This window comes from Chaetodon auriga, chromosome 1, assembly GCF_051107435.1.
Source record: "Chaetodon auriga isolate fChaAug3 chromosome 1, fChaAug3.hap1, whole genome shotgun sequence".
Classification (NCBI taxonomy): Eukaryota; Metazoa; Chordata; class Actinopteri; order Chaetodontiformes; family Chaetodontidae; genus Chaetodon; species Chaetodon auriga.
In genome coordinates, this window is record NC_135074.1 from 16,262,735 (window position 1) to 16,289,819 (window position 27,085).

Consider the following 27,085-nt stretch of genomic DNA (forward strand, 5'->3'; position numbering starts at 1 on the left):
TTTCTGATCCAGGGAAGAAGTGAGCAGGATTTATGAACCACATTCAGGTCAGTGGTAGGCTGTTTTAATGAAAGACATTTACATGGCATTTGAATAATTGCCACTGCCTGCACAGTGAGCCAGTGAGGCAGTATGCTCCACAGGGAATTAAAATACTGTTGATGAAAATAGATGCAAATGGATGATTTGATGTCTGTCTGTATTTGCATTTAGTGTAGATTTTCTCCTTGACTGGCGTGCACAGACAATACTTGCTTTCACCCATTCGTCAGCCATAGTTTTATGGAAGCAGTGGAAAAAATACTTGTCAGTGCCACATAATTATTGCATTGTCTTTTCATCCCACACATGAATCAGTTCATGGTTTTTGTGATTATTGTTGTATTGATTTAAATGTACTACTTTGTTTCAGGAAGTTGCTCAAAATAGAAATGGGGGTGGGGGTGGGGGTGAATGAACAAACAGTGCAGCTGCTTCAACTCTGTTTGTCAGTTCTGTCAACTGGTCAGCAGCAGTTCCTCACAGGTCTTGCATGGTGGTGTATTTTGATACAATATACATCAGTAACATTGTTGACTTGTGAGTACAGAATGATAAAAAGGTCTGTCTGGTAAAAAATCATTTACACCAGCATTAATTGATTTGTGTCAGAGAAGCAGGGTCAGTAAAAATGTGTGCTTCACTTTTCCTTGCACGTTCAGCTACTCACAGATGGAGGACAGTTCTATAAATGCTTTGTAAAAGCTGTAGTTTGGACCCCCTGGCAGACAGGAGTATGCAAAGCATACTGTGAGGCAACAGCGTTGCTGAGGGTAAGAGTGAAGGGTTGCTTAAAATAGCTCATGGGACGCTGGCCAGTGGGCTTTGACTTCTATAGATGGTGATGCACATAGGCAGCCAGAATGAAATAAGGACAGCTTGAAATACTAGAGAGCTCTCACTTACTTGTTCAAGGTCAATCAGTTCTAACGTCAGCTGCTTTGATTTTCATATGTCCATTTGTGTTTGTGTTTTTGGTTATGTAGGCAGTACTCAATATTTGTTTGCCACTAATCTATAGTGACTGGTGGACAGCTCAAATCTATCAGCCACTCAAACCAATAAGTTTAACAGATACGCCAACAGCTTCCAAAATTTACAAGTATTTGGCCCATGGCCCTCATAATTTGCCACCCCGGTTTGCACAGTCAGTTTAGTTGGAGCATTCCTACTTGTATTTCCTTTATTAAGCTTCTGGTTTAGTTTTTGTTGTTCAATTTTCCATTGTTTCTTAGTGTGTGTTATTTTGAAAACAAGTTATGGAAGTAGGATGTTTCTGTCAATTGAAAGCATACTGACAACATTTCATAGCACTAAATCTATAAACTCCCAGTCACATTGCTGAATTGCTGCTTCCCTATGAGCCAGATCACAGCATCAGATCAGGGCCCTTCCCACTGCTCCTAACTCCTTTATCAAGATTAAACGTGACTAGGCCTTTGCAGACAGAATTGTAAATTATTTGAATGTAGATGGTGCATGTGGAGTGTCCTTTCATTTTTTCATTTACTTTAAATTTTACAATATATTAAACATGTATTGCATTAGACATGCAGTAGCAATATCACAGGAAACATCTTGTGTGTGTTCCTATGCACCAGTTCAGCATAGATGTAATTGAAAGGTCTACTCTACAGTGGACCGGTACCTGTATGTAAACCACAATCTGTAGTTCATTCTCCTATCCACACATGGAATATTTGGACCGAGAGTTCAAGATTAATGTTTTCCTAAAAAGAACTGTAGGTCTGGCATTTTTACACAATTAGGACGTTATACCCCTGACAGTCTTAGAAATGTGTTTTATATGTAGGGGAACTTGTGGGCACCCAGTTAGGTTAGTTCTCATGATACCCCCTTTTTTTTTTTTTTTTTGCAACATCTTGTATTTTATTAACAGAATATGAAAATGGGCTTTTCAGTCCACTTTGATGTTGTGTGAAGTCAGTTGATTTTCGTCTTAGGGCTTCTCATTCTTTTGAACCTCATCTTAAATTTAAGATGGAAATAACTCTCTTAAGGTTTACATGAATACTTTACTCAAGCTTGTGCTCACATGCTAAAGGCTCATTGCTTATCACTTCAGTCCGACTCTTTGTTGTGCCAATTTGTGTCACACAGCCATCATCGTGGTCCTATGACATACACTGCTTCATATTTCCAGCAACAAATTACTTTGCTGGTGTTGTGCCAAAGGTCACATTGTCTTAATATAACTCCAGTCCCTAAAAAGTTGGGACGCTGTGTAAAATGTAAAAAACAGAACGCAGTCATTCACAAAGGAACTGTGTTTACCGACAACAGTTTTATGAATTGTTCCTGAGCCCACGCAGTAATATCCTTTATAAAATCATGTGTTCACAAAACGTTGAACCTCTCTCCATCCTCGCTTGTGAATGACTGAGCCTTTCAAAGATCCCCCTTTCATACCCAATCATGATACTATCACCCTACCAATGAACCTGTCTACCTGTGGAATGTTCCAAACGCAAGTTGTTGGAGCATTCCACAACTTTCCCAGTCTTTTGATGCTCCTGTCCCAACTTGTTTGAAATGTGTTGCTGGCATCAAAATTCAGAATAACCATATATTTACAAAAATCAATGAAGTTCATGAGGTAAAACAGTAGATATTTTAAATTGGGGTTATATGGTATGTCGTCACTGGTATGAATAACAAAAGCGGCTGCCTTTACCAGAGCAGTTAAAAAATGTCTTTATGAGAGAGCATTTTGGCTACCCTCCTGTAAAACTGCACATATGTTGTTCCATAACATTAAATGTGTGCAAACTTAACTGAGTGAACACTTGACTATAGGCTTTTGCCAGTGTGTTATGGTACAGTTATTGTTTCAGTAATGCCACGGTGTTAATGCTGGTACCACAGTGGGCAGCTACAGTTCAGTAACGTAGTCTGTTTGATCATAGTGGTTCATAACAATGCTTGCTTTTCTGGCATGCCTGTCTGAGATGGTAGTTTAACAAACAGTTTAAACATAATAACAGAGGAAACGACAACTACAGAAAGTGCTTCAAATTCCAAGATCAGCTTTGTATTCCAGAAAGTCTGTGGGTCTTTGTTGCTGTTGTTGTTGTTTTCATTGTTTTTGTTGTTTTCTTCATACGTGGATGGCTTCTGGGGGAAACTTTCCTGGACTTAACCTTGAAAATTGCACCCTTCATCACTAAGGCCATGCAGTTTTGATCTAGAAGCAAATATATGTTGTTGTCAAGGCTGTGAATTGTTGATACGTTGCTCCTTTTGCAGTGTGTTCTTGTAAACGTTGAGAGATTGAAAACAAGTATTTTAAGTTAACTTGAAATCTGTCAAGGAAGTTCCAGATAAGTGTGCTTGAAACAAGTTTTTATCTGTTTTATTTGTTTGTTTTCTAAAATTACCCCCTGTACATTTGAATTACCCTCAGGCAAAGGTTCTTGTTACCTTGTTCGAAGCCCGGACGCAGTGGTTGTTATCATTATGCACTGTCAGTGTCAATATAAATCCTGCACTCTGTATATACTGTATAGCGTATATATGCTTACGCTGTACATCATCATTCATTCCATGTATAACCATTCAACATGTATTTTTTGCTCCGTATTGTTTCCACTTGATTGGTATGTTGACATTTTATTCATATTGTTACTCATTGGAGCTTTTTATATATATATATATATATATATATATATATATATATATATATATATATATATATATATATATATATATATATATATGCACATTTTTTTACATACTTGTGTACATAATAATCCTGTGTATTCTTTACCTTTATTTGTTTAGGTTTGCTGTCCTTGTTCTTAGCTGTTATGTTTATTCCTGCCTAAGTTCATTGAGAGCAATGAATAAAAGAAATTCCTTGTATGTGCAGGCACACATCTGATACAGCTGATTCTGATTCTGAAAACTGAAAACACTAAGCAGAAGCTCAGTCCTCCTGAACTAGAATACAGACCTTTAACACTGGCTCTATGTCTGTACACTGAAAGGTTAACATCTGTAAAACGTGTCTAAGGCCTTGTATCCTTAATCTAAGGTCTGGGTAGATCAGAGTGCAAGTGTTATCTGTCTTTGCTACACTGCCTCTCTGTTCCACTGAATAATGCAGAATGCTCTGAGAGTGTGTGGAATTACAGTTCCTGGAAGAAGCGTTTACTAAAGCTCCATTCTTCCATCATGGAGTCACCATGTTGTCAGTTTGTCTTTGTGGGTGAGCTTCTGCCAACTGGTGTAGCCCAAATGAGTTTATTTACCAGAACGAGCTTACTGAAAGGCCTGCGTAAGCATGCAAGGACAATGACCCCCTCCCTATGTGTGTCCACCCTTATTTGCTGCCCTCTGTGTGAGCTGGTAGGGTGCCACTTTACACTTGGTTCATCCCTGTGAGGACAGAGCAGGGAGGATCAGAGGACTATTTCTGGAGTATGAAATAATGGTCATGAATAAGAAATAGAAGTTCAGATAATTTCTCTGCTCTGCCATGGCCCTTCTTGCAGAGAACAAGACTCATGTCTGCCATGTTTTTTTTTCAGGTGAGATAAAAATAAGATACATCTGAGGGGAAAAAAAAAAATAAAAAAATAAAAAACACTTACCAGATTTCATACTGTATCCAAGTAACACTGATACTTTGGGAAATATGCTTGTTTGTTCTTACCCACAGTTGTAAGAACACAGACAGAAGAATATTATTATTATTATTATCAATTTTGTGTCTGTGCAGTACAGAGTACAGTATGGAGGTATGTCTGGGGTAGCTTGCCACAAATGTAAACAAAGGGAACACTTGGCGATTGTCAAAAGTTAAAAGTTTTCAACAACTTCAAAATTTTCATTATTACATGTTGTGTTACATGCTAGCCTGCAAGCCAAGCACCACTGCAGCCATCAGTCAAATAAAGCAAATCTGGCAACCTTTGGAGGACTATTGACGTACTTGCCCCTCTATTTTTTTTAGTTTTTTTTTTAAGTTCAATTCTTATGAAAGCATATTCCCAATTTTCCAAAGCCACTGGAAACACACTAGAACTCAGCAGAACTTCATAACCTCAAAATTGCTAAATATTAGTGAGAATGAGTGAATGAGAGAATGTCTATCCATGTCCTGATAAAAGATATCAGGATAGTAGACCCAACTTACTTCAGATGTTTGAGTTCTTCTGAATCTCTGGGTCAGCGGTTTAATGCACACGTTCACTGTGTGTTTTGGAATCTTGCCATGCATTATGTTTGTGTTGGTTCCAGTAACATAACATTGCCTTGTGTCTCAGCCTCTTTGTGTGACAAACCAAGAGGGAGGAAAAGACGAGATGGATGGAGGAAGGGAAGCAGCTGTTTGAGGTGAAGGAGCAAACTGCTGAACTTGTTGACCAGGGAAATACTTGTTGTCATTGGTCAGAGCACATCCACGACCAGTAAAATGTAGTGGAAGCCTCAGGCTATGAGGAGAAAAAAAAAAGGCAAATCTTACCATTGCTCCTGCCTGTTTGGGTTTTATATTGTGATTGTTGCTGAATATCATACCTGCAGTGTGGGGCTGTTACACTTGGCACAGTGGTGTGCCCATGCTGGGCCTGCTGTTGTGCTGTTGTACTGCTGTGCTCAGCATTATGCATTAGGGTTTGTTAGTGATGGTTTCCATTACAGACAAGCCAGCAGCCAATGCAGAGTTTGTTATTCTCAGTCAGGCCTTTTTCTGTAGTGACCTCACTAAAGCCAAACGTTACATCTTGCACTGCCAGTCTAAATCTATTAAATTAAATCATTAAATGCACAAGTTGTTAAAAAACGTATTTACGAGATCCCTTTTACTAATTTCAACTTAATGAGCATCTGTAAAATCTTTGGTATACAGTGATGGAAAGGTTGAAACTATAAGCGAGCTGTGAACTGAGAAATGTTTTGAAAAGAGCTTCTGACAATGCTGCTCGGAGGCGAGGAATGCTCTTTGAAGATGTGTCTCTTTTTTCCCCTCCACTTCCTCTGGAGGTGTTTTTCACCAACACACGAGGCTGTATGGAAACCTTTGAACACAGTGATATTGTAGACAGCTCATGTCTCACCCAGTCATTCATTTTCAACCTTTGAACTGCACAGTAGTAACAGTCAGCAGACCTGATATGCAGCCTTTTGTCTTGTAACTGAAAAAAACATGTTCAGCTTTTGTGCAACGATAGACAGCCATCAGGCACTTTAATACCACCTGCCTAACATTGTGTAGGCCTCCCTTGTGTCACCAAAATAGTTGTGACCCATCCTGAGAGTGTCCTGTGGTGTCTGGCACCAGGACATTGGTGGCAGATCCTTCGGGTCCTGTGGGTCGCAAGGTGGGGCTTCCTTGCATTGGACTGGTTCCAGCATGCACCGCAGATGTTCTGTCAGGGGATCAGGGGAATCTGGGGGCCAGGTCAACACCTTGAAATCTTTGGGTGCATTGTCCTGCTGGGGGAGGCCGCTGTCACTGGGGAGGGTGTACTTGGTCTACAGCAATGTTTGGGTGGTGCGTGTCAGGGTGGCATCCACATGATTTCAGGACCCAAGGTTTCACAGCATAACATTACATTGTAATGAGGTGATCAGTGTTGGTCAACTGCCAGTGGTTTTACTGTTGTGGCTGATTAATGTGTTTGCAGCACATTAGAGGCAGATTGAATGGCTTTAATGGATGGTAAAAACTTAATGATGTTAATGCACACCTAGTTGTTGCATAAGATAACTAAATTTGAGAGAGAGGAGAGAGAAGTCCATAATAAACCGGATATATAGCGTGCACAGGCAAACATCCATCATGTTCATAATTTACTCCATCTCATCAAATATGCAGTACAGTATTATTATTTTGTTCATTTTAGATCAAACAGTCATGCACTATGTACACCACTTGCCGTTACTTTGCCTCCATATTGAGCCATTCTGTATCTGTGGAAACTGTACCCACATGTTTTGCTTAGCCATAAAACTCAAGTTTGTTGTGGATGACTCGCTGCCTGTGTAGGTGTAGCTATGCGGCATCAGGTCATTGAATATGATAATTGCAGTTTTGTCTGCATTTTAAACCTTATTTTATCCCACAATTTATCGAAAAGGTGCTTGTGTACAGTAGGGCTGTCAAAATTGTCCAGACGTGATGTACGATTATGCGTCCTATAAAAACCACAGACAGGTTTGAACCATATGAACATCCATTTTTGCACATTATGCCCATGATGGCAAACCCATACAATGAGTCATACTACTCGTATACTATTTCCACATAAACATGTTTATTAAAAGAAGTGCATAGCAACATATTACAAAATAAGCACATAGAATAAGTCCTGTACTGTTTTATTTGCTCGTGTCAGCTTGACATCTCATCCCCACCCCCCATGGTGGAATGGAATTATAATTTTCAAAATCAAATGTCTGGATTTTTTTCTTTTTTTACTGTTGAAGTTTGTATTCCAATTCAGAATATTTGTTGACATCCCTAATGTAAAGGTATTGCCCACATGTATTTTGCTGTCACCTAGGAGTTTGTTCTTGTTCAGGTACACTCTTTCGTTCTTTGCCCATAACCACTTATTCCTGTTAAGTGCTTCATGGAGCAGTAGTCTATACAAACACTTGGCAAAAGGCAGGATACTGGCCCATCACCTTGCTCCTCTTTTTGTTGAACCTGTGTGTTTCCTCTGAAGCTCTTGCACGTGTTAGTGAACAGTCACGAGGCTTCTGCTCATCTTGCATTCAATGGCCCCTCAGCTTGTACGTCATATCCTAAGGATGGAAAATAGATTTGGTTTCACAGGAGGGCGGTGAGGCTTGAGTTGCGTTGATTAGGACAGAGCGGTGCAACCATGGCAACATCCACTCATTCTCTACCCCCCAAAACCAAAGGAGAGAAACCTGTTTTCTATTTGGCTCTCTTTATTTCACTCTGTGATTTTACATGTTGCACTGCTATTGTGCCTTCAGCAGGGAAAGGTAAGAACAAAAGGATATAAAGAAAATCACATCTTCTTCTGTGTCTTCTGTGTACCCAGAAGCACTTTGCATAATCTTTTGTGGAATCTGACAAAATAATAAACAAAGGGCAAGGCTGAACAGAAGGTGGCCCCTGAAGGTTCTATCCCCTTAATTATTTTCCTGAAAATACAGCTGTTTCAGGTTTTGATTTTGTGACTACCTAAGCTGGCGTCGTTATTTTTGTTTGATGTGTTTCTTCCAGGCTGTTAGATTTTGGAGGCAGCCCAAGGCAATCTTAAAAATGTTTTATAGGCTGTAAGAGATTAAATGGGCAGCCCCCCTTGCTAACATGTGCCACATGGGTAGAATACTGTATCTGTGACAAGGCCTTAATCATGGATTGTTTTGTCATATTAACTATTGTTTGCAAGAAATATGGAAGAGTTGTTAATAAAAGCAGATTGAGGCGAGTGCAGAAGCTCTTGTCCAACACATCTTGAATTGACAGCTGGTAAGTTGTAGCTCAGAAGTTGAATAGGAGCTGTTGATGGGCTTGTGTATTGGTTGTTGCACGGGGTGAGTTTCTAGTTACAGGGTAGTCCAGCCTGAAGATGCCTCATAGTGCTGCTCAAATGTACTGATCACCCTTACTGTGTATCCTTATATTAGCCTTGTGTCCTGATGAATGTATGGTTCTGTTGATATGTAGCATCTCTCTCTGACTCCTCTAGGGAAAACTTGTTCCTTATAAATAGGACATGCCTGTGAGGCTGAAATCGCTGGCTTAACTGCCTGGTTGGTTTTCTGATGCTATGTTGCTTATTGCACCAGCTGTTGCGGCCATTTGTTTTGACCATGTGATAAATTTGTCTAAAACTTATTTTAGCAGGTCTTAAGTTTGCTGTTGCTAGCCATATGTCCGACACCAGTCAGTCCCATATGGTTTTAAAGACGTCATGGAGTTGTAGTTTGCTGGATCCCTGTAGATGCGTTCAGTATGAAAGAGCCGGATTGCCTTAGATGGTATGTCCAGCTGTCTGAGACACAATCTTAGGATGTCACTGGAGCTAATTGTGTTGGAATCCCATCCTTATCGTTCTTTAGATTATTTCAATCCTCTGGATTTTTTCGTGTTGGTAAATGTTTTGTACAGGGTTTATCTTGTATATATGCTGAACGGAAGTGAAATGATATCCCTCGGTCACTCAAGTTTCCCTCTAAAGTCATTTTAGATTTTAATATAGGTAAAATTTAGATGGAAACAAATGATAACATTAAATTATCTCCCCTCCCTGTAGTTGCATAAAATAAGGGATGTTAGGAAATTAATTTCAACATATATTCCTTATCATTTTAGCCAGTTTACATCATCATTATTTTTTTACATCATCTTATTGTCACTCTTCCTCAAAGCCAGTGTCCTGACTTGTTGAATGAGTGTGTATCCTGGTAAATAGACAAAGCGCGTTGTTGATCTTGAGCTTGGACGCCTTTTTTGCACTGAAAGACTTGTATCAGAGAAAAGAGCTCAGCCTACATCATGCTGTCAGTGCACAGTTTACAGGCTTTGTGGTGTGTCCTAAACACAGAGTTCTTGACAGTTGTCAGCATGTCTTACCTGTATTGGTGCTGACAGGCCTGCGTCAGCCTGTTGAAGGTCTGATCCCGGCCTGGCTGACCTGCTAACCCACTGACTCAGCCTCCTGATGGTCGGCGACTCAAGTGCACACACAACACTGGCTTACAAGTCACTTGGCCCGGTTACACGTGGATCACACATTCCCATCTGACTGGCCATCAACAGGAATTCCATGACATTAATAATAATGGATATTTAATTGCTCAAGTCTGTCAGTCTACGGAGCCAAAAAGCTCCACAGACTGTGTAGCTTTTATGTAAACAATTAAATGCATTACATGTCAAAAATTTGAGAGCTACAACACACAAATCTGTTTTCCGGAGCAGATTGGTAATGAAAGATAAGTTCTTCATATTATGTATTAAAGAACTTTATGTTCTTATCTGCTATCTCCAGGGTTGCATCAAGTGACGAAGTTCTCTCTCAGTTCTCTGTTCTCTTCTGTAAAAGTCTATGGAATAGTGGAAGTTATCCATTGGAATCTTGCATGTCAATATAGTGATAACTTTTATTTCACCAAAAAATACACTTGTACCTTTTATTAATTTCCTTCAAAGTCTTCTCTGCATGTATTTTAAGAGTCTGGACAGAAATTGATGCAAATGCAACTTGACTGGTTGACTCAGGCATCGACAAACGTTACTCAACAGTTAGTTACACACAAAGTACAATTACAAAATGGTGAGTATTCAGAATTTTGAATTGAAAATTTAGAATGCACAACCACTTTGGCTGGTGGAAGAAAAAGCTTATTTCTAACACTGTTATCTCACTGACATTTTCATTGTTTAGTGGATGCTTTATAAGTTTATATTTATATGCAGCATTAGCATGTCATCATTTCATGTTTTAACATTACATGTTATCGTTGTGTGACCTTAGACTAATAGATGTGTGTTTTCTCTGTTCACAGGGCTCCAGAGATTATTTTGGGATTGCCGTTTTGTGAAGCCATAGACATGTGGTCCCTAGGCTGTGTGATAGCTGAACTTTTTCTGGGCTGGCCCCTATACCCCGGGGCCCTGGAGTATGACCAGGTAAACAACCATCTTCTCACCACTCACTTTTTAGCTGCCATTGGCTCTTGGCTCATTATTTTTCTGGGGGAAATTTCTCCCCTCTTTCCCCTTTCCTCTTCTTTCTTATTCCAGCATCTCTGTTTTCTACTTTCAAATTCTATGACTCAATCTCTCCTTTCTGCACCATCTCCACATGGAAAGGTTTACCCTCTCTGCAGTCGTTCCTCCCATAGTTCAAGCCCCTACCCCCCCACCCTTCCACTCATCCTAACACTGCCCATGTGGCTGTCTAGGTAGCGTTACACCCTCTGTTTCCATCCAACCAGTTATTTTCCTGTTCTCCTCTTTGTCCCTCTTTTCTTCGTTTTCTTCTACTTTTTCCGTTATCCCCTATGATTTCCAATCAAGGCACCCACAGAGGAGTGGGTTCAGTGTGTTTGTTTTTGAGTTTGTATTCAATGAAACTTTCTATTATAGGCTTGCCTCCAGGTTACTGACTCAGACATGGCTCCCACCGTTTAAGTTTACTGGATATGTGATCCATAGCCACTTTAATCTAAATCTCCCAAAAGACGTGTTGACAGAGGCTTAAAAGGCAGACAGGAGCATTTAGCAACAGAGTTAAGGACAGATGGCCTGAAGCGAGGACAAGAATGCAACATTATCGCTGCGTGTACAGGAAAATCTGTTATTTTAATCAGTGTGAGATCTAGGCCTAATGCCCTCTTAGTGGTACTGACAGGATTTTCTGTAGGAGGATGGCAAGGATAGGAGGGATAGGAAACTTTTGAGGTTCAGGCAAAGAATCTTTTGTGTATGATTACACATGGAAAGAAAGTCTGTGATGCATTGTCTGAATGGAGGAAGAGACTGAGGGCTCAAGTGCCTTACAGTACCAAATTAGTGCAGTATTTACTGCCTCCTTGTTGACGTACCTATCCTGAGGATTGTATCAGCTGGCATCTGTGACAGTGAGCAGAAAGGCATGTTCTTGTGATTGATGGTATGTCTATTAGGAGCTGTTGGATGTCTGCCCCTCCCAGTGGAGCCCTGACAGTATCTTCCCAGGACTAGACTGATCTGGACTTATACTGAGCTGCTTCCTCCTGCCCCAGAGCCCTATCTAGTCAAAGCCTGCCAACAGAGCCTCAGTCATATCCTGCTCTGTCCCAAGCAGCACTCAGCCCCACTGCACATTGCATTCATACCAAAGTGTTTTTATGGCCCGGCATCATTTTTCACTCTCCCCAGGACTGAGACAGGAGAGATAACCCAACACCTCCGAAAGAGATTTTACTGGAGTGCTGCACCACCAGTCTAAATATGATGAATCTGTTTTTGCTGGAGCCAGTCAGCATGTCACAAAGCTGCTTTAGAGATAGCTGGGGGGAGCCTCCTCGATTTAGCAAGGGACTGCTTGGAGCTGACGGGATGATGACGGTAGATGGGATAAAGTTGGCATAAATAGGAAGCATGAGAGACAAAATAAAAAGCTAGATAACAGGTGAGAAGGAACCTGTGGAATGTGGTGTGTATCAGATAGAGATCAGAACCTACTGTATGTAAATCGGTGACTGGATTTGAATTGAAATATAGTGTAAACACTGGAATTGTTGCAGAGGGTCATCACTTTTGATTTCAGGTTGTTGAATTTTGCACCACTCATGTTACTGTCTGCTGTCTGCTGAATGACTGAACTTACCATCCTGCCCCGTTTTTAGCAGAATGGTTTTGTAGTAAGTTGGAAATGCATCCTTGAGTATCCCTCTTCTTGTCCCTGTGCCTTTGAGAAATAGACAGAATCGCTACGATTTTTTTTTCTTCTGTGACTGAACACCTACCCCACATAGGAAACACTGTCTCTCTTGGCCAAGCCTGCCCACTGACATGCAGAGTTGTCCATTTGGTCATGGAATTACCCAGTAAATGGGAAAACCAGCAAGTGCAAGAGCATTGGACAAAAAAAAAAAAAAAAAAAAAAAAATTACTTTGGTTTCTGGTGCTTTCTGGAAGGTTAAAGTATGATGCATACACTGACAATTAATATTATATCAAATATTATTGTCATTCATTACACAAACTTAAACTTCTCTGATGGTTGGTGAACAGACAGTGAAGGTTGAAGGTTGAAGACACGGATGATTATAAATTTTAACTCCCTGTGCGCGGAACTTGACAATAAAAAGCTTCTAAATTTTTATCACCTAAAATAAATAACCAATTGACTGTATGTCAGTAAACAGCTAGGCAGGTGACTGCTGCTATGAAGTGTCATTCAGGGGCCACAGAGTCATCTGGCTGGAGCTGACTGAGCCGCTGCCACCCCCGTCTTCCCCCTTTTCTTCTTATCTTTCTGCAAGGGGTCTTGTTCCATGCCTCACAGCATATTATATTTATAACTCTGGCTCCTCCTCCTCCCTTCCTCCCCTCTTCCTCTCCTCTCTTCTTACCTCATCCCACAGTTGCACCATCTTTTACTTCACTGGTGAAGCAAGAGGCTGCTCACCTCTTTGATGTGACAAACCTCACGATTCAGCCAGTGTCTCATTATGAGCGTCTAAGATTAGCCCTGGAGCTCTAGTCTTGGATATGACTCCCTTCCCCATATGTTTGTTTTATCTTTCTTTGTGTTTTCTTTAAACGCTCAGTCTCGTGTTGTCTGAGGCACCATGAAAGTGGTACAACCATGAGGGTCAGTGCACGCTATTGCAGAGAACAAACTAATGTGTGCTTGCTGATTTTGTTTTTTTCTTTTCTTTGGTGCTCAGCCCAGCCAGCAACCTGGAGGATCTGTAAGAATAAGAGGATGTAGGCAGGGTCACTAGAAGCAGAAAGGATGTGGGTTAGTAGAGGTTAAAGTCCCGAAAGGACTGTTCTAGAAGATGGTACAAATTGTACCCCAATGTCAAATGTGGAAGAGATTCATTGTACAGCGAGTAGGCATGAGGGTGTGGGTACATTATCCTAAGATGAGATGTACTTTTATTTATTGTGGAGAGGATATCATTGAAATGCGTCTTGCATAGTCTGTATTGTTCTTATGGACTGCCGTCAAATAAATGCTGCCTGTGCTTCCTGTCTGCTCTACAACAGCCCCAGGCTCGCTAGATAGTTATTTAGTGAAGCAGTAGCTTTGCACCAGTGATCTCACTGGTTTGTGAGATCTCTGCAGACACGTCTTCCAGGAAAAATAAGGGTTTTCCCGTCACAAGAATTTTCCCACCCACACACACTGACTGTGTTGTGTTTTTATGTCTGTTGCTGTTTACGTGATGTTGCTGAACTACAACGCAGCTTTATTATGGACACGAAAGGAGAGGAATTTAGTGTACTTCCACAGTTAAATTTGTTGAAAATGGTAGTTTCAGTAATCCTTGGCTATGTTATGAATAGTCATGAATGAGATGAAAGACGGAAAATTTGATTTTGGTTGACGTAAATCAGCATGTCATGGGAATATGACTAAAGGAAAGCAACTCTAAAAAGGAGAAATGGTCAGGGACACAGTGCATTTTATTACTTGGATGTTAGTATGTCTTGATATAAACAAGTGGATCTCCACTGTCACATCTAAATCTCGTGATATAGACATAGATGCCACCCACACAGCCACATTGGCCAGGGAGGGCAACATAACGAGCAACACGAGGTGCTTCCAACAAAAACATTTTCAGCCTCTGTAGTTCACTTTTAGATGTGAGGTGCCTCATGGAACTCACTCACAAACTCACACTTCTTCATGATCCTGACTGTTCTCCAAATGTGTGGCTCTTTGCTCTCTCTTAGCTTCCCAGCAGCGCTGAATCTCTAATGGTTCTTGTCCTTTACACTTGGGTGTGATTGACGTCAGCCAGGCTTCTCAATGGTCTCCTCTTACAAACCTGTGTGGCTCTCTTGCTACGCAGCATCTCACTGACAAGCATCATTATGCAGCAAAGCACTGGCATTGAGACCATAGGAACCTTGTTATCAGAGTATACATGAAAAGACCCTGACACCTTCCAGAGATCATAAACACAAGCTGCACTCGGTACAGGGGTCTTATTTGGGTCTAGCCATTTCTCAGGAATGTGTCATGTTCATGGTCTCTGCAGCTGTCCCTTCTATGAACTGTATATATCCACACAGTAACTCAAACTATGAGGGACTTGATAGAGTGACATCTCTGTGACTGACCTTGTAAATTATTAGTACCTAAAAGAATGTGTCAGTGTAAGAAGCTCTGTTGATGTGTTGGTTTTGGACAGACTGCGGATGATGGATAAATTAACAATAACAGCCGTCACTGCTGATGTGATATGTTTAGAATGAAGATAAACCTTGATAGTTTAATATAAAAGAGCATTAGAGCTTTTATAGTCAACCTTTAACCACTGAGAATTGTCTTTTTCTTTCACAGCAAGATTTATTTCTTCTTCTGTTCATATTCTCCTTTCTCCCTCCCTTCCCTCCTGATGTCCAACAGATTCGCTACATTTCTCAGACACAAGGTTTGCCAGGAGAACATTTGTTGAATGCAGGGACAAAGACAGCACGGTTCTTTTGCAGAGAGTCTGACTCACCGTATGCAGCATGGAGACTAAAGGTGAGGAGCATTTACACACCTGAAAATCATTGTAAATTTGCTTATTACCACCTATTCAAAACGACCGACCTCTACCTTTGCTTTGCTTCACTAAAGGCCAGTGGTAAAAATGGTAGGTCTGCTCCAACCTAATATAGGTGCAACGGTGGCTTTCCAGAAATGAGCCAAAGCATGCACAGAAGGACTAACTGTTAAGATAAAGTCTTGTTCAAGATTAAGTCAGAGAAAACATTATACATACTCTCAGTCTGCGAGTCACTTTGCCTCACACACCGTGAATCAGCTGGGAGTTCCACTTTACTCACAGAGGCAGTACATTTTGAGTCATCGGTGCCCAACATGCTTCTCTACTTTGGAATGTAAGATGTGATTATGCAGGTTTTTTTTAATCAGCTTGAAGTAGTTTATTGGAACATAAACTATTAAAATCATAACAAAATGAGAACAGCAACTACTTCACTGAATTCAGTTTTTATGTCCCCACTAAATCCATTCTTTTTCTGTAGTCAACAGATGAGCATGAGACCGAGACGGGAATGAAATCAAAGGAAGCAAGGAAGTACATCTTCAGCTGTTTGGATGACATAGCGCACGTACGTTGAGCTGCTCGGACCACAACATCAGATGTTTAGAAGATGTCGGCGACTAGATCTTTACCAGAGGAAGTACATGCTGTACAAGCAGAGCAGAGCACGCGCGGCTTATTACTTGGAAAAGAGCGCCTCTACGCTTGACTTCCCTTCAGTAAAATGCTACACCCAAATTTTCTAAAATCGAAGTTCAGGTTTCACTCACTATCACTGTAGAGACAGACCACAGGTGGAAATTCCCCAAACAGCTATTAGTGCTTTTTCAGGGCTGTACTTCTGTAAGTCAGAGGAGATTCTTACAAGTTCATCTTCATGACTAACTGTTGTATCATTCTTAGGAAATGTGTGACATATTAAAAAAATCCATTGATTCATAATACAAAGAGTGTACCTTAATGTAACAGTTCTCATTTCACATGACTCTTTTCTTTGAATACGTTACTCTGGATTTGAACCGTTATTTTGACCAGTTGTTTTAACAGTAAAATGTTTGTAATCCAGGTGAACTTGGTGATGAATCTGGAAGGAAGTGACTTGCTAGCAGAGAAGGCAGACCGTAGAGAGTTTGTGGGCCTGCTGAAGAAGATGTTGTTGATCGATGCAGAAGAGAGGATTGCCCCCGCCGAAGCTCTCAGCCACCCCTTTGTGACAATGCAACACCTGCTCGACTTCCCCCATAGCAACCAGTGAGTCCTTTTTGCCTCAGATTGTCAGACATGTCGTCATTTTGATCTTCCTACGTAACTCTCCATGTCACTCCTCTGCCTGTAGTGTGAAGTCATGTTTCCATATCATGGATGTTTGCTGGGCTCGTCCCAGTGCGTATGAGGCGGCCAACAGAAATAAAGGTCCTTTTGTCAGACCTGTGACCACAACTACTGCTGCCTCCATCAACCACCCATTCAGCAAGATGACAGGTGTCCACACTCAAGTAAGTCGCTCAGGATGTGTATGCCTCATGAACTGCCATGTCTGTCAGTGTACAGAGGGAGTTTTATTACATTTACACGCTGTAATCATCAATCATGCAGGAATTAAAACAAAAGAACCAACCAGCTAATAAGTTTAAAAAGAAGTTGAGATGCTGTGTAAAACAAAAACAGAACAGAGTGTGATCATAAAAACACCTGTTTGGAACATTCCACAGGTAAACAGGCTCATTGGTAACAGGTGATAGTATCACGATTGGGTATGAAAGAGGCATCCTGGAAAGACTCAGTCGTTCACAAGCGAGGATGGAGCAAGGTTCACCACTTTGTGAACATGTGATTGGATAAATATTAATCAATGAGCACAGGAACACTTCATAAACCTGTTGTTGGTAAACACAGTTTGTTTGGAAATGATTGTAATCAGTTTTTATTTCCTTTTCACACTTTTATACTCTTTTGGAATTGTAGTTGTAACTACGTGCTTTACCTTTTTGTTTCCTGAAAGGAGAATTGAAAAAACAAAACAAAACATCACAACATGTGAGTGATGGAATAATCACAGATGGTCTGGGAAACTGACATGCAGTGTGTTCTGTTCATCTGCTGCTGTGAAGACCGATCATGAAGACAATTTCCTCGCCGTTATTAGCTTCATGTATGCTGACTGGCCCATCTTGCTGCGTCTCAGCACTGCTGTCATGGCAACAAAATCACGTCATGTTTCTGAGGTCATGGCAACAGTGCAAATCAGTGTTGTTGCTGAGGAGAAAACAGGAGCTGACCTTTTTTTTTCACGTTGGATCTTTGTAATGCAAAACATCTCAAAAGCCATTATACAGAGGATAAAACATGAAAAGATGACCAAACATTACTTGTAAGACACTATAATGGTGTCTAGATATGTGTTTCATCAGGATGAAATCAGAAGGTTCTCTCATTACTATTCAGCATTGAAACTTCACATTCCTTGCACAACAAAAATGCTCAGCAATAGCCTCTGTTTCTGTGGAGGAGGATGGTAAATGGTCAGTGTTTCTTGTTCGGGAGAATTTTACAGGAAAATGTTGTGGCTTTTTTAGTATTTTCATCTGAAAGGCTGCTTTGTGTTTACTATCATGTGTGCGGGGGTCGGGCTACATGCGGGAGCGACAGCAGAACAATATAAGCCTAGTTCTCTTTATTCGATAAATGTGATTATAGCCAGGCACGAGAGCAGCGTGAGCAGTGAAGCAGAGGCACATGCTTGACTGTTCTTTGTTTATTGCTCAAGCTTGTCTCAAAGAGTATGTTCAACACTGTTTGACGACCTTTAAGTTATCTTGCTTTGAAGAAAATGTAACCTTAATTAAATTGGTCTCATGAAGATCAGCCCAAGATTTGCTGATCAACTGATCAGCAGAGCAAAAACAGAAATTTAATGAGATGAAAGTATTGATCAATGCACTTTAAATCATGTTCTTTGCCTACTGGAATTCTGAAAGGGTGGTGACTTCATTTTTGCAGGTTGTTGATTCGTAAGCAAGTGGGCCTTGAATACTTTTTGATTCAGTACCTTGAACTTCTTCTGAAGTGGGTTAGCCATGTGTTGTAGTTACAATGGTGATCTACCAGCGAAGTGAGCAACCATCTCACTTCTGAAACACCAGCGATATGCCCAAAGTTACCTGACTAACCCTGATATCTCTCCTGGGCCCTGTCTGAAAAACAGACTGCTCCTGACAGCGATGTCGCCATCTACTGGCTAGTTAATGCTACTGTTGACCATTCTGATAAGACAGAAAAGTCCAGTCATATTCCTTTTTCTCTCTTTCTTTCTTTTTTTTGTTAGGGGTTAGCGCCATCAGCCCCATCAGTGATGCACCCCAGAATACCACTGCAGACAGGAAGTGGCCAGTTTGGATGCAACGATTCATTTCAGCAGGCACTCATTCTGTGTCCCCCAACCATCCAAGGTAGGATGTGTACATCTTTAGTTCTCTTGTTCTGGTGGTTAGACTAATATCTCAAAGTCAAACATTTTCCTGTCCATTGTCCCTGCAGGAATCCCCACCAACACCGCTAAACCAGCAGGCTACTCTGTTCGAATGGAGGCTTCTGTGCCTCTGGTCACTCAAGCAACACCCATCCAGCCTATACAAATCAGACCTGGAGTCATCACACAGGTAAGGGTGTAGCAAGAATGGGAATGATGGCAATAGAGGTCAGAGATCATATGCTGAGATGGAGGGAAATGTCTGGTCCATCAGTAAGCATAGATCAGTGAAATGTTTTTGATCTGCAAGCTGATGAAACCAACACTGAGAGGACAGTCACTGGATGTAACTGCTTTGCTTGTCTGTACTTCAACAGGCCTGGTCCAACCGTGCACAGCAGATCTTGGTGCCCGCCTGGCAGCAGGTGACATCGGTGCCCCCACCACCAACCACTTTGGCGTCTGACACTGTGGCGGGCTCACAGAGAATGGGTGACTGGGGGTAAGCATTTTCTTTGTCTGTTTCAGGGGGGTTGCAGCACAATATCTTTTTGATACACTAACTGTGTCTTTTCTGTGTATATGCTCCTTATAGTTACAATATATTGTTTTATTATAGAAAGCAGTATTTATTAGTGCTGTATTACCTTTGTGTTGCTATGCGCACACCCTTGGGAATGGCTGTACTGCTCTGATACAGCACACTTGCTCCCCTGAATGCTAATGATCGATGAGTCATACATGTCCTTTGGGACCAGAGACAGACCATTTTGTCAGTAATGGTGCTAAAGGCTCTTGGCTCAATTTGCAATGTTCTGTTTTCTTAATGCAGGAAAGTGCGTCCCCATGGTAATCATTACAGCTCCATGATTGCACATCCTCAGCCATTCTTAACCAACCAAATGACCATGTCCACCCACCAGCCAATCAACATAGGCATTGCACATGTGGTGTGGCCACAGCCAGCTGCCAACAAGAGAGCCAAGCCTTGTGCAAACAGGTACATAGGGCATGTTGGTTTTGCCTCTCCAAACTAAAACACATAAAACAGATATTCATATCCTGAAAGGTGTTCTCTCACCCTGAAAGTGACTTATTTTTTTTTTCAATAGGGGCAGCAACTTCTCCCAAAACACAAACATCCAAAATTTAGCATGCCAGTCCCCAAAGATGGCCGATATAGCAAAGAATGTGCAGGAGGTAGAAGAGGAGGCGGCCAGGTGCCCAGAGGCAGGGCGAACTGATGGAGAAGAGCAAGGAACCGAGCAGGTGGAGGAGGATGATGAGGAGAACTGCTGTAAAGTGGAGCCAGATTGTGAGGAGCTTTCAATTTCGCAGGAGCAGCGGCAGGCCATGGTGATCTCTGACCTCGCCAGCCCAACCGTCAGCGTCATCAGTATCAGCAGCGACGAAGAGGAAAGAGCACAAAGACACTCGATGGGCGAGTGAGTACTGACCACCGGGTTCTGTCTAACTATCCTGTATCTCTAAATTGGTTCTAAAACATTTGGGCCTCATTTCATTGGTCTCTCTGCACACAGGTGTAAGGGTAGTGCAGATTGTGAGGCGTGTCAGAGCACTGTCAGTATGGAGAGAGTCTGCTCACTCAGCAGTCCAGACAGTACACTCAGCACCAGCTCTTCAGCCTCAGCCCAGTCCAGCACCTCACCCTGCAAACACCCCAACAGGTATCAATGCAACTGATTCAAACAAGATCTCTTTCAGATGTTTTTCTCGTGTCTCCATTAGCTGCTCTACAGAAACAAAAGCGGTATCTCTAACTCTTTGGTTGCCCTTTCGCAGTATGTCAGACGACGAACAGGAGAGCGGTTGTGACACGGTGGACAGCTCGCCTGCCTCAGACACCTCTGGACACAGCAACAGTCCCTTTGCAGAGCGACGCTTCATCGCTGGCAGCAATCAGAACTGCGAGCCCCGTGTGGCGTGCGTTGCTCCAGAGACAGAGCCCAGCAAGCCAACTGTTCGTACTGTTGTGGTGCCTCCAATGAGGGTGCAGAACAACAACAACCCTGCTATCATCAGTGAAACGCCAGGCAACACAGGTAGAACTGGAAATATGATACACAAGTCGAACACAGTCACAGTCGAGTGTCTGACTGTGAGGTGACGTATAGGGCTCTATGTCACAGACGCTATCACAGAATTTGATAATAAAACCAGTGTAAAACATGGAATATAGTGGAAGTTGTGCAAAATAATATAGAATCTGGATTTCATAGGGCCCTGTACAAGGTGTTAAGTATATAACAAAGCACAAATTTTAGTCTCTATTTAGTCTCTCTAAATCATCATATGAATGAAGCAGGTGACAGGACGCCTTTACCTCTGCACACTGTGTCAGAAGTACACACTGATGTGTTATCCACTCAGTCAACCAGCCAGTGCATGAGTGGGTCATGGTAGCTCAAAGATCCAGTCACCACTGCTGCTGTCTGCTCCGCAGGTCACATGGCCTGGGATTACGCTGTTTTTGTAGGCCACAGAGGTTCTCACAGGTGATTATGAGTGACGTGCCCTGACGTATCTACTCTGATCTCTGGAGTGGATATTTGTTTGCTGTCAACACTCCTTACTCTGGCTCCAGACTGTATCTGAGCCCATGTGTCTGTGTGTATTTGCACTTCTTAAAGCTTTATAAGACATGCCTAATTCCCCTAAAGTGTTTAACATCCTGAATAAAATATTCCAAACATGCATGTCAACCAGAGAACATACTGGCTGTCATATACAAATGAATGTTTGATGAATGTTTCTTTCAGTTGTTAAAAAGGAGTTACGCATGCTGTATGTAGGCTTCGTAACAGCTGTGGTCAGTGGGACGTCACAGTCTCTGTCATTCATTTAAGAACTACCTCTCCATAGGTCATAGGCTGGGGGTTTAACTTTAAATCCTCAGAGAAAATCAGACAGAATCATCAGTCTTCTCCCTCCCCAACCCTCATACTATTGCAACCAAAGCCCCACATAAAAGGGCACAGCTTGCTATTCTAGCGCTGCCGGGTGTATTTATAGCTGATGGTCTGACCCCACTAAAAGCTCTATGAACAAGCTTAGTTACCAACTCCTCCCAGATTCCCCCAAACACATCTATTTATAATCACCTAGATCATATTCAGAGGACAGATGCCACTATATTTAAAGGTTTGGAACTGATGAGACGCAGCTGACAAGCCTACAAAACATCCTGACATAAATGTTGCCATTTCTGCGGTTGTAGTGGGGTCCAATCTCTGGTTGCATCTGTTTTTGTCTGTTATTTAATTTGTGCTATTGATAGCAGGACACCAAGTTATCTGCATTAACATATGTCCTCTCCACCTCTGTTTGTCCATCTCTCTCTTTACATGACCTCCCACCTCAGTCTTAGAGTCTTCATGCCAGTCCAAAGGGCGAGGCATTCCTGGGCGACAGCATCACCACTCCACTCCCCTCCTCAACAGGCCGCAGAAGATCACCCCTGCATTCCAGCCCCAGCAACAGCAGCCCATAGGCTTTGGGCAGGTGAGCACAAGCAGTCACGTGTACATGTGAACAGCACATAAACACACAGGGCTGCTGGCTGCAGAGGGACATTCAGCCCCATCAGTCAAGCAGAATATGCAGCATAAGCATTTGTATGGTCAGAGAATTTGTGATTATTGAAGATGGCAAAATATGTTTCATCTTCACAAGAAAAGAGATTGCAGGGATAAAAGCACTCCCCCGCTACGAGCGAGGTTTAATCACTATGAAAGGCTGGTGTGGACGTGGTGTCCCAGTAAACACAGTTGTTTGCTTGTGGAAAGTCCCATGTTATAACATTGTCATGCTAAGTCACTGAATCCTGCATCTGTCCCTTGAAAGTCAATAAGTACCAAAACCAAAAAGTACCAGAAAGCTCCAGTTTCTCAAATGACTAAAGTGGTTGTGACCACACTGTGCATTTGAATGATAAAGAGCGCAGAGCATTTGAATTGCAAATATTTCCTTTTCATAGCAGAGCAGCCGCCAAGAGCACACTTCATACTGTAAATGAGACTTAATTTATCTGCCACAGTAGCTTTTGTTACTAACAAATCTATCAGCTGTGCTCAAGATTACTCACAGTTGGTGGGTGAACATTTCCACATGTCTTCAAATGTGAAGGCATTTTACTGTAATACTGCCAGCTTTACTGCATTGCCATTAAGACAAAGAAAAGAACATTGTAAGTTTGAACACAGATGAGGAGGTGGATGTCAGGATTGTTCATGATTGGTGAGAGACACAGTAAAGATGTGAAAACAGCAGCATCTAGTGGCTTGTAAAAGAAAGACAAACTGAATGAAAACGTCGAGTCTGATCAGTCAGATATTCTTCTTCTCCCTCTCAGGTGCAGCATTTCGGTTCCTGCCATCAGGAATGGAACGGCAACTTTGCCCACCGGAGGCCGCAAGCCTATATCCCTCCCACCATGCATGGGCACACATTCACCCTGTCCCACAGCAGCCCAAACCACACCACGGGGGCCCACCCCCACCTTGGGGGCCACCCGCACACCCAGCCCACCTTACTGTCCTACCCCCCTTCTGGTCCTCTGGTCACGGCTGCACCCGTGGCCCACCTCCTGGCTTCCCCTGTAGCCTCCCGCCCTGTCCTCCAGCCCACCTACAGCATCTCCCACCCGGCGGGCATCGTGCATCAGGTCACAGTGGGCATCAACCCCCGGCTGCTGCCCTCCCCCACCTTGCACCCCCAGGGCCAATTCAAGCCACTCTTTCCCCCGCACTCTTACATTGCCTCGCCTGCCTACGCCAGTTTCCCCCTCAGCCCCACCAAAATAAACCAGTACCCTTACATCTGAGCATGGCTGCCCAGGTACCCTTCATACCACCTGAGGGCTAAGTGAGCAGGGCGAATTCTATCTTAAACCACAAACATGGTTTTCATTTCCAAAACCATGGCACAACCACAGAGAAAGCAAGCTATTTTTTCAATCATGTAGACTTGGGTGTAATTGAACTTCAAGCTTTAAAAAAAAAGAAAAAAAAAAAGATTTCCAATGGTGGAGATGATTTGGGCAAAAATTAAGAAGGAAATAATGTATGAATGACTGAATGAAAGAATGAATGAGTAGTAAAACTCACACTTAATGTGTTTTGCACATTTGATATATCTTTGCATTGGATCTTCTACGAATACTCCTCAAAACAGGTAAATAATTGGGGTGGTGTTGAATAGTTAGGACTTTGCACCCCTGATCCCAGCTATTTTTCTATATTGCCTTCTTACGTGTGCAAGACACATTCATATTTGTAAAGCCATCCCAGTCTCTACTCTAGCTCTAGATCGACAGATGCACATGTTGTCCACGGTGTATGTTGTACTGCGTTTGAAGTATTTGTACCTTTTCGGTGTCTTTTGGTGTTAGCAATGTCAAGTCAATTAACCGATTTAAATAGGGTTGTTCCTCACGCTGCATGTGGTCTTGCATGAGCAAAAATGTAAACGGAAAGATGCATAGACGTTGCTCTTATTGTTCGTGTCACAAGACTCGCTGCATTGTATAACTGTCCCCAGCCATAGTGCCTTACATATTTGAGGTTGTTAATGTTACTACTTATATATGACTATATACATGAATATTAATGTACTGGACTGCAGCACTTGAAATTCCAATCAGTTGATGCATCCTATGTGTGAGTATATATATGCACATGTGTATATGTCCATGCATAGCCTGCATTGATGTGATGTATCGCGAATAGCGGTGCTTATCTTTTGGAGTCAGTGTATATTTCAGTGTGTAGTGAGTTACTTTTCTGTTCTTTCAAGAAGAACAGCATGCTTTGCTGTTGCGAATGCTTACTGTTTCATTAAAAACTGTTCATTTTCTTTTTCTTTCATTCTCCCTTTTCCCGAATGAACTAGTGTACAAAGTGCAAGTACTGAGTATTGCTTAATATTTGATAATCACTTTGTATTTAGTGAAACTCTTATTACGAACAGTATTTGTACTGTTTGATGAAACTGCAATACAATCTAATTAGTCGTTGATTATTTTTCTTTTTCGTCTTCGTATTTCATTTTGAGTGTTTTCACTTTGTTTCTTAGATGTTTAGAAGTGTGGTGGGCATGGCTTTGATTAGGTAAGGAAAAAATGCAAATTAATTCATGGTATGGAATCTTCTAAGCCTGAGCAAACCATGCAGTATTTGATAAACACACATATATGGACATATATTATAGAGCTAGACTATTTAGTACAGATGCTTGATAAGGTGTGAGTTAATTGTGTGCAATTCTCTCATTTATGCATGTGTGACAAAGTTAACTTTTCCCTTTACATTATACCATTTGTTAAAGGCTTAAGGCTTATCAGTGTCAACTGCTTATTTTATACATTCCGTCAGGGAGGATATATACATACATATGTGTGTGTATATATATATATATATGATGGTAGCACCAGTCAATATATATATAAATATATATATGTATGTAGATATGCTGTGTGTGCATTTTCTCTGTTCATTTTACTAGTTATGTGTGTACATTTTTTGTCTTTTGTTTTCAAATGAAGTTGCTTGTGCAGCACCAAAGACTGTAATTCATTTCCTGAGCAAGGTAGCTATTCTGTTTGCATAGACCTCAGTTATACTGTAGTTGTAGAATGGGGTTAAATGAAAACAAACAAAAAAATTGTATTTAAAAAATGGCCGAGGTTTTGTCTAGCTTATTGGGCAATTAATAAGTCGTATCATTTCTTCTTGAATGTATCATAGATAAGCTGCTATATGATGATTGCCACTTCAATAGCTGTGAAATTAGGTGATTTCTCTGAGTTAAAACCTAGCGTTGCTATTTTTGTATAGGTCCCTAATTATCTGAAATAGAAGTGGTTTTGATTTTTGTGTTTTGCGTTCATATTTGGAGTGTCATTGTAACTACTGTATTGCTGATGATGAACATTAGTTGCATTTGTTGTTTCTCGGGGTGTGTGTTTTTGCATCAGTATTTTATCCTAATTAACCTTTCAGGCTCATCACTGCATATAAATGATGTATCGATGTAACTTAATTTTTTTTTTTTTTGTATGTTTTCATATTGACGTTTTGTACACATGGAAAGCTGTAGCTTGCAGGATTGATTTAACTTTTTCATTGTAGTATACTACCAGTACTCTTTGGTATGTTACAGGAGCACTGTGAGATGTCAGAAAGAGAAAAAAAAAAAAAAAAAAAAAAATCCATCGCTTTCATTGGAAAAACTTACAGTAACGTTTCCACCAATTACACACAAACACACTCGCCACTAAGCACTCATACAGGTAGTTAGGCTTGTAAGGGTTTGGATGATTCGACTGTGTGTCCAAAAATAAATTTAGCCCAATGTTTCTGTTCCAAAAGAATGTTTTACAGCTTGTTTTACTGTTGAATTGATTTGAACGAATATTTATTGCAACCTTTTAACTGTTCAATGTTCTATCTGGCTTGAATATCAGTTTCACAGTTTGATATTCTAGACTGCCTTGTGTTCGTATCGCTCTCCCCTTTATGAGTGTCTCATATTGAAACAATGTTTTGTCAATGCAAAACTGTGGCCATTGTTGCATGTTCCTTACTGGAATTGAGACAGTGTGAGCAGCACTGCGTATGTGCCTTGAGATTCAGAAAGTGAGAAGTCGAGATGGTGATTCCTCACCGTTTATTTGAGGAGGAAGGCATAGAATCCAATAACAGTCCATTACCGTGTAGACAGTCTTTTAACGGCCACATGAAAAAACCCCACAAACTAGGACTCCATCACAGTGTCATTCCAGGGACTTCTGTGATAACACACCAATATAACACACACACACACACACACACACACATACACTTTGAATGATATGACACTCAATCTATGGATAGTCACTCTGGCTGAACAGCAGATGCAATACTTTACATTGTGCGGTCATTGCACCACCAAGTGTTCTTAGATAATCTCCATGCTTTACATTACCTTGCATGTGCACCTAAGTTGCTTCACTTTGTCTGCCTCGACGCTGTCTGCTCAGAGCAGCTTGTCCATCGTGCAGGAGTTAAGGCTGAGCAGAGTGTAGCCAGAGCGCGGTTGACAACACCGGCGTGTTAAAAACCAGAGGAGCCAGGAATGGCCTTATCCGGATGTTTGTTCTGTGTTCTGGAAGTGCTCTGTCGAGGAGATTATTGTGTTTTCTCTGCACAGTCAGTCACGAGTGTAACGCTCCACGTTTAAACATTGACGTTGATATGGTTGTATGTTTTTTGATGGCTTTTTTTTTTTTTTTTTCTCGCCCGTATGCTTCACTAATCATACTCCAGTATCATTTTGGGAAAGAAAGCC

General features: G+C 41.5%; 1 protein-coding gene across 1 annotated transcript in view; it reads left to right on the forward strand.

Annotated features, from left to right (window-relative positions):
• hipk3b (homeodomain interacting protein kinase 3b) overlaps positions 1–25,931 on the forward strand; it is a 38,496-nt gene extending 12,565 nt beyond the window's left edge. Inside the window, exons 3-16 of the mRNA XM_076726849.1 lie at positions 10,555–10,678; positions 15,126–15,245; positions 15,752–15,838; positions 16,337–16,521; positions 16,607–16,766; positions 18,596–18,719; positions 18,808–18,929; positions 19,117–19,241; positions 19,572–19,739; positions 19,852–20,184; positions 20,281–20,427; positions 20,543–20,802; positions 22,122–22,261; positions 23,112–25,931. Coding sequence (XP_076582964.1) covers positions 10,555–10,678; positions 15,126–15,245; positions 15,752–15,838; positions 16,337–16,521; positions 16,607–16,766; positions 18,596–18,719; positions 18,808–18,929; positions 19,117–19,241; positions 19,572–19,739; positions 19,852–20,184; positions 20,281–20,427; positions 20,543–20,802; positions 22,122–22,261; positions 23,112–23,582 — 2,566 coding nt within the window. The 3' untranslated portion in view covers positions 23,583–25,931. The remainder of the gene's footprint in view (positions 1–10,554; positions 10,679–15,125; positions 15,246–15,751; positions 15,839–16,336; positions 16,522–16,606; positions 16,767–18,595; positions 18,720–18,807; positions 18,930–19,116; positions 19,242–19,571; positions 19,740–19,851; positions 20,185–20,280; positions 20,428–20,542; positions 20,803–22,121; positions 22,262–23,111) is intronic.
• Positions 25,932–27,085: the final 1,154 nt, after the last annotated feature.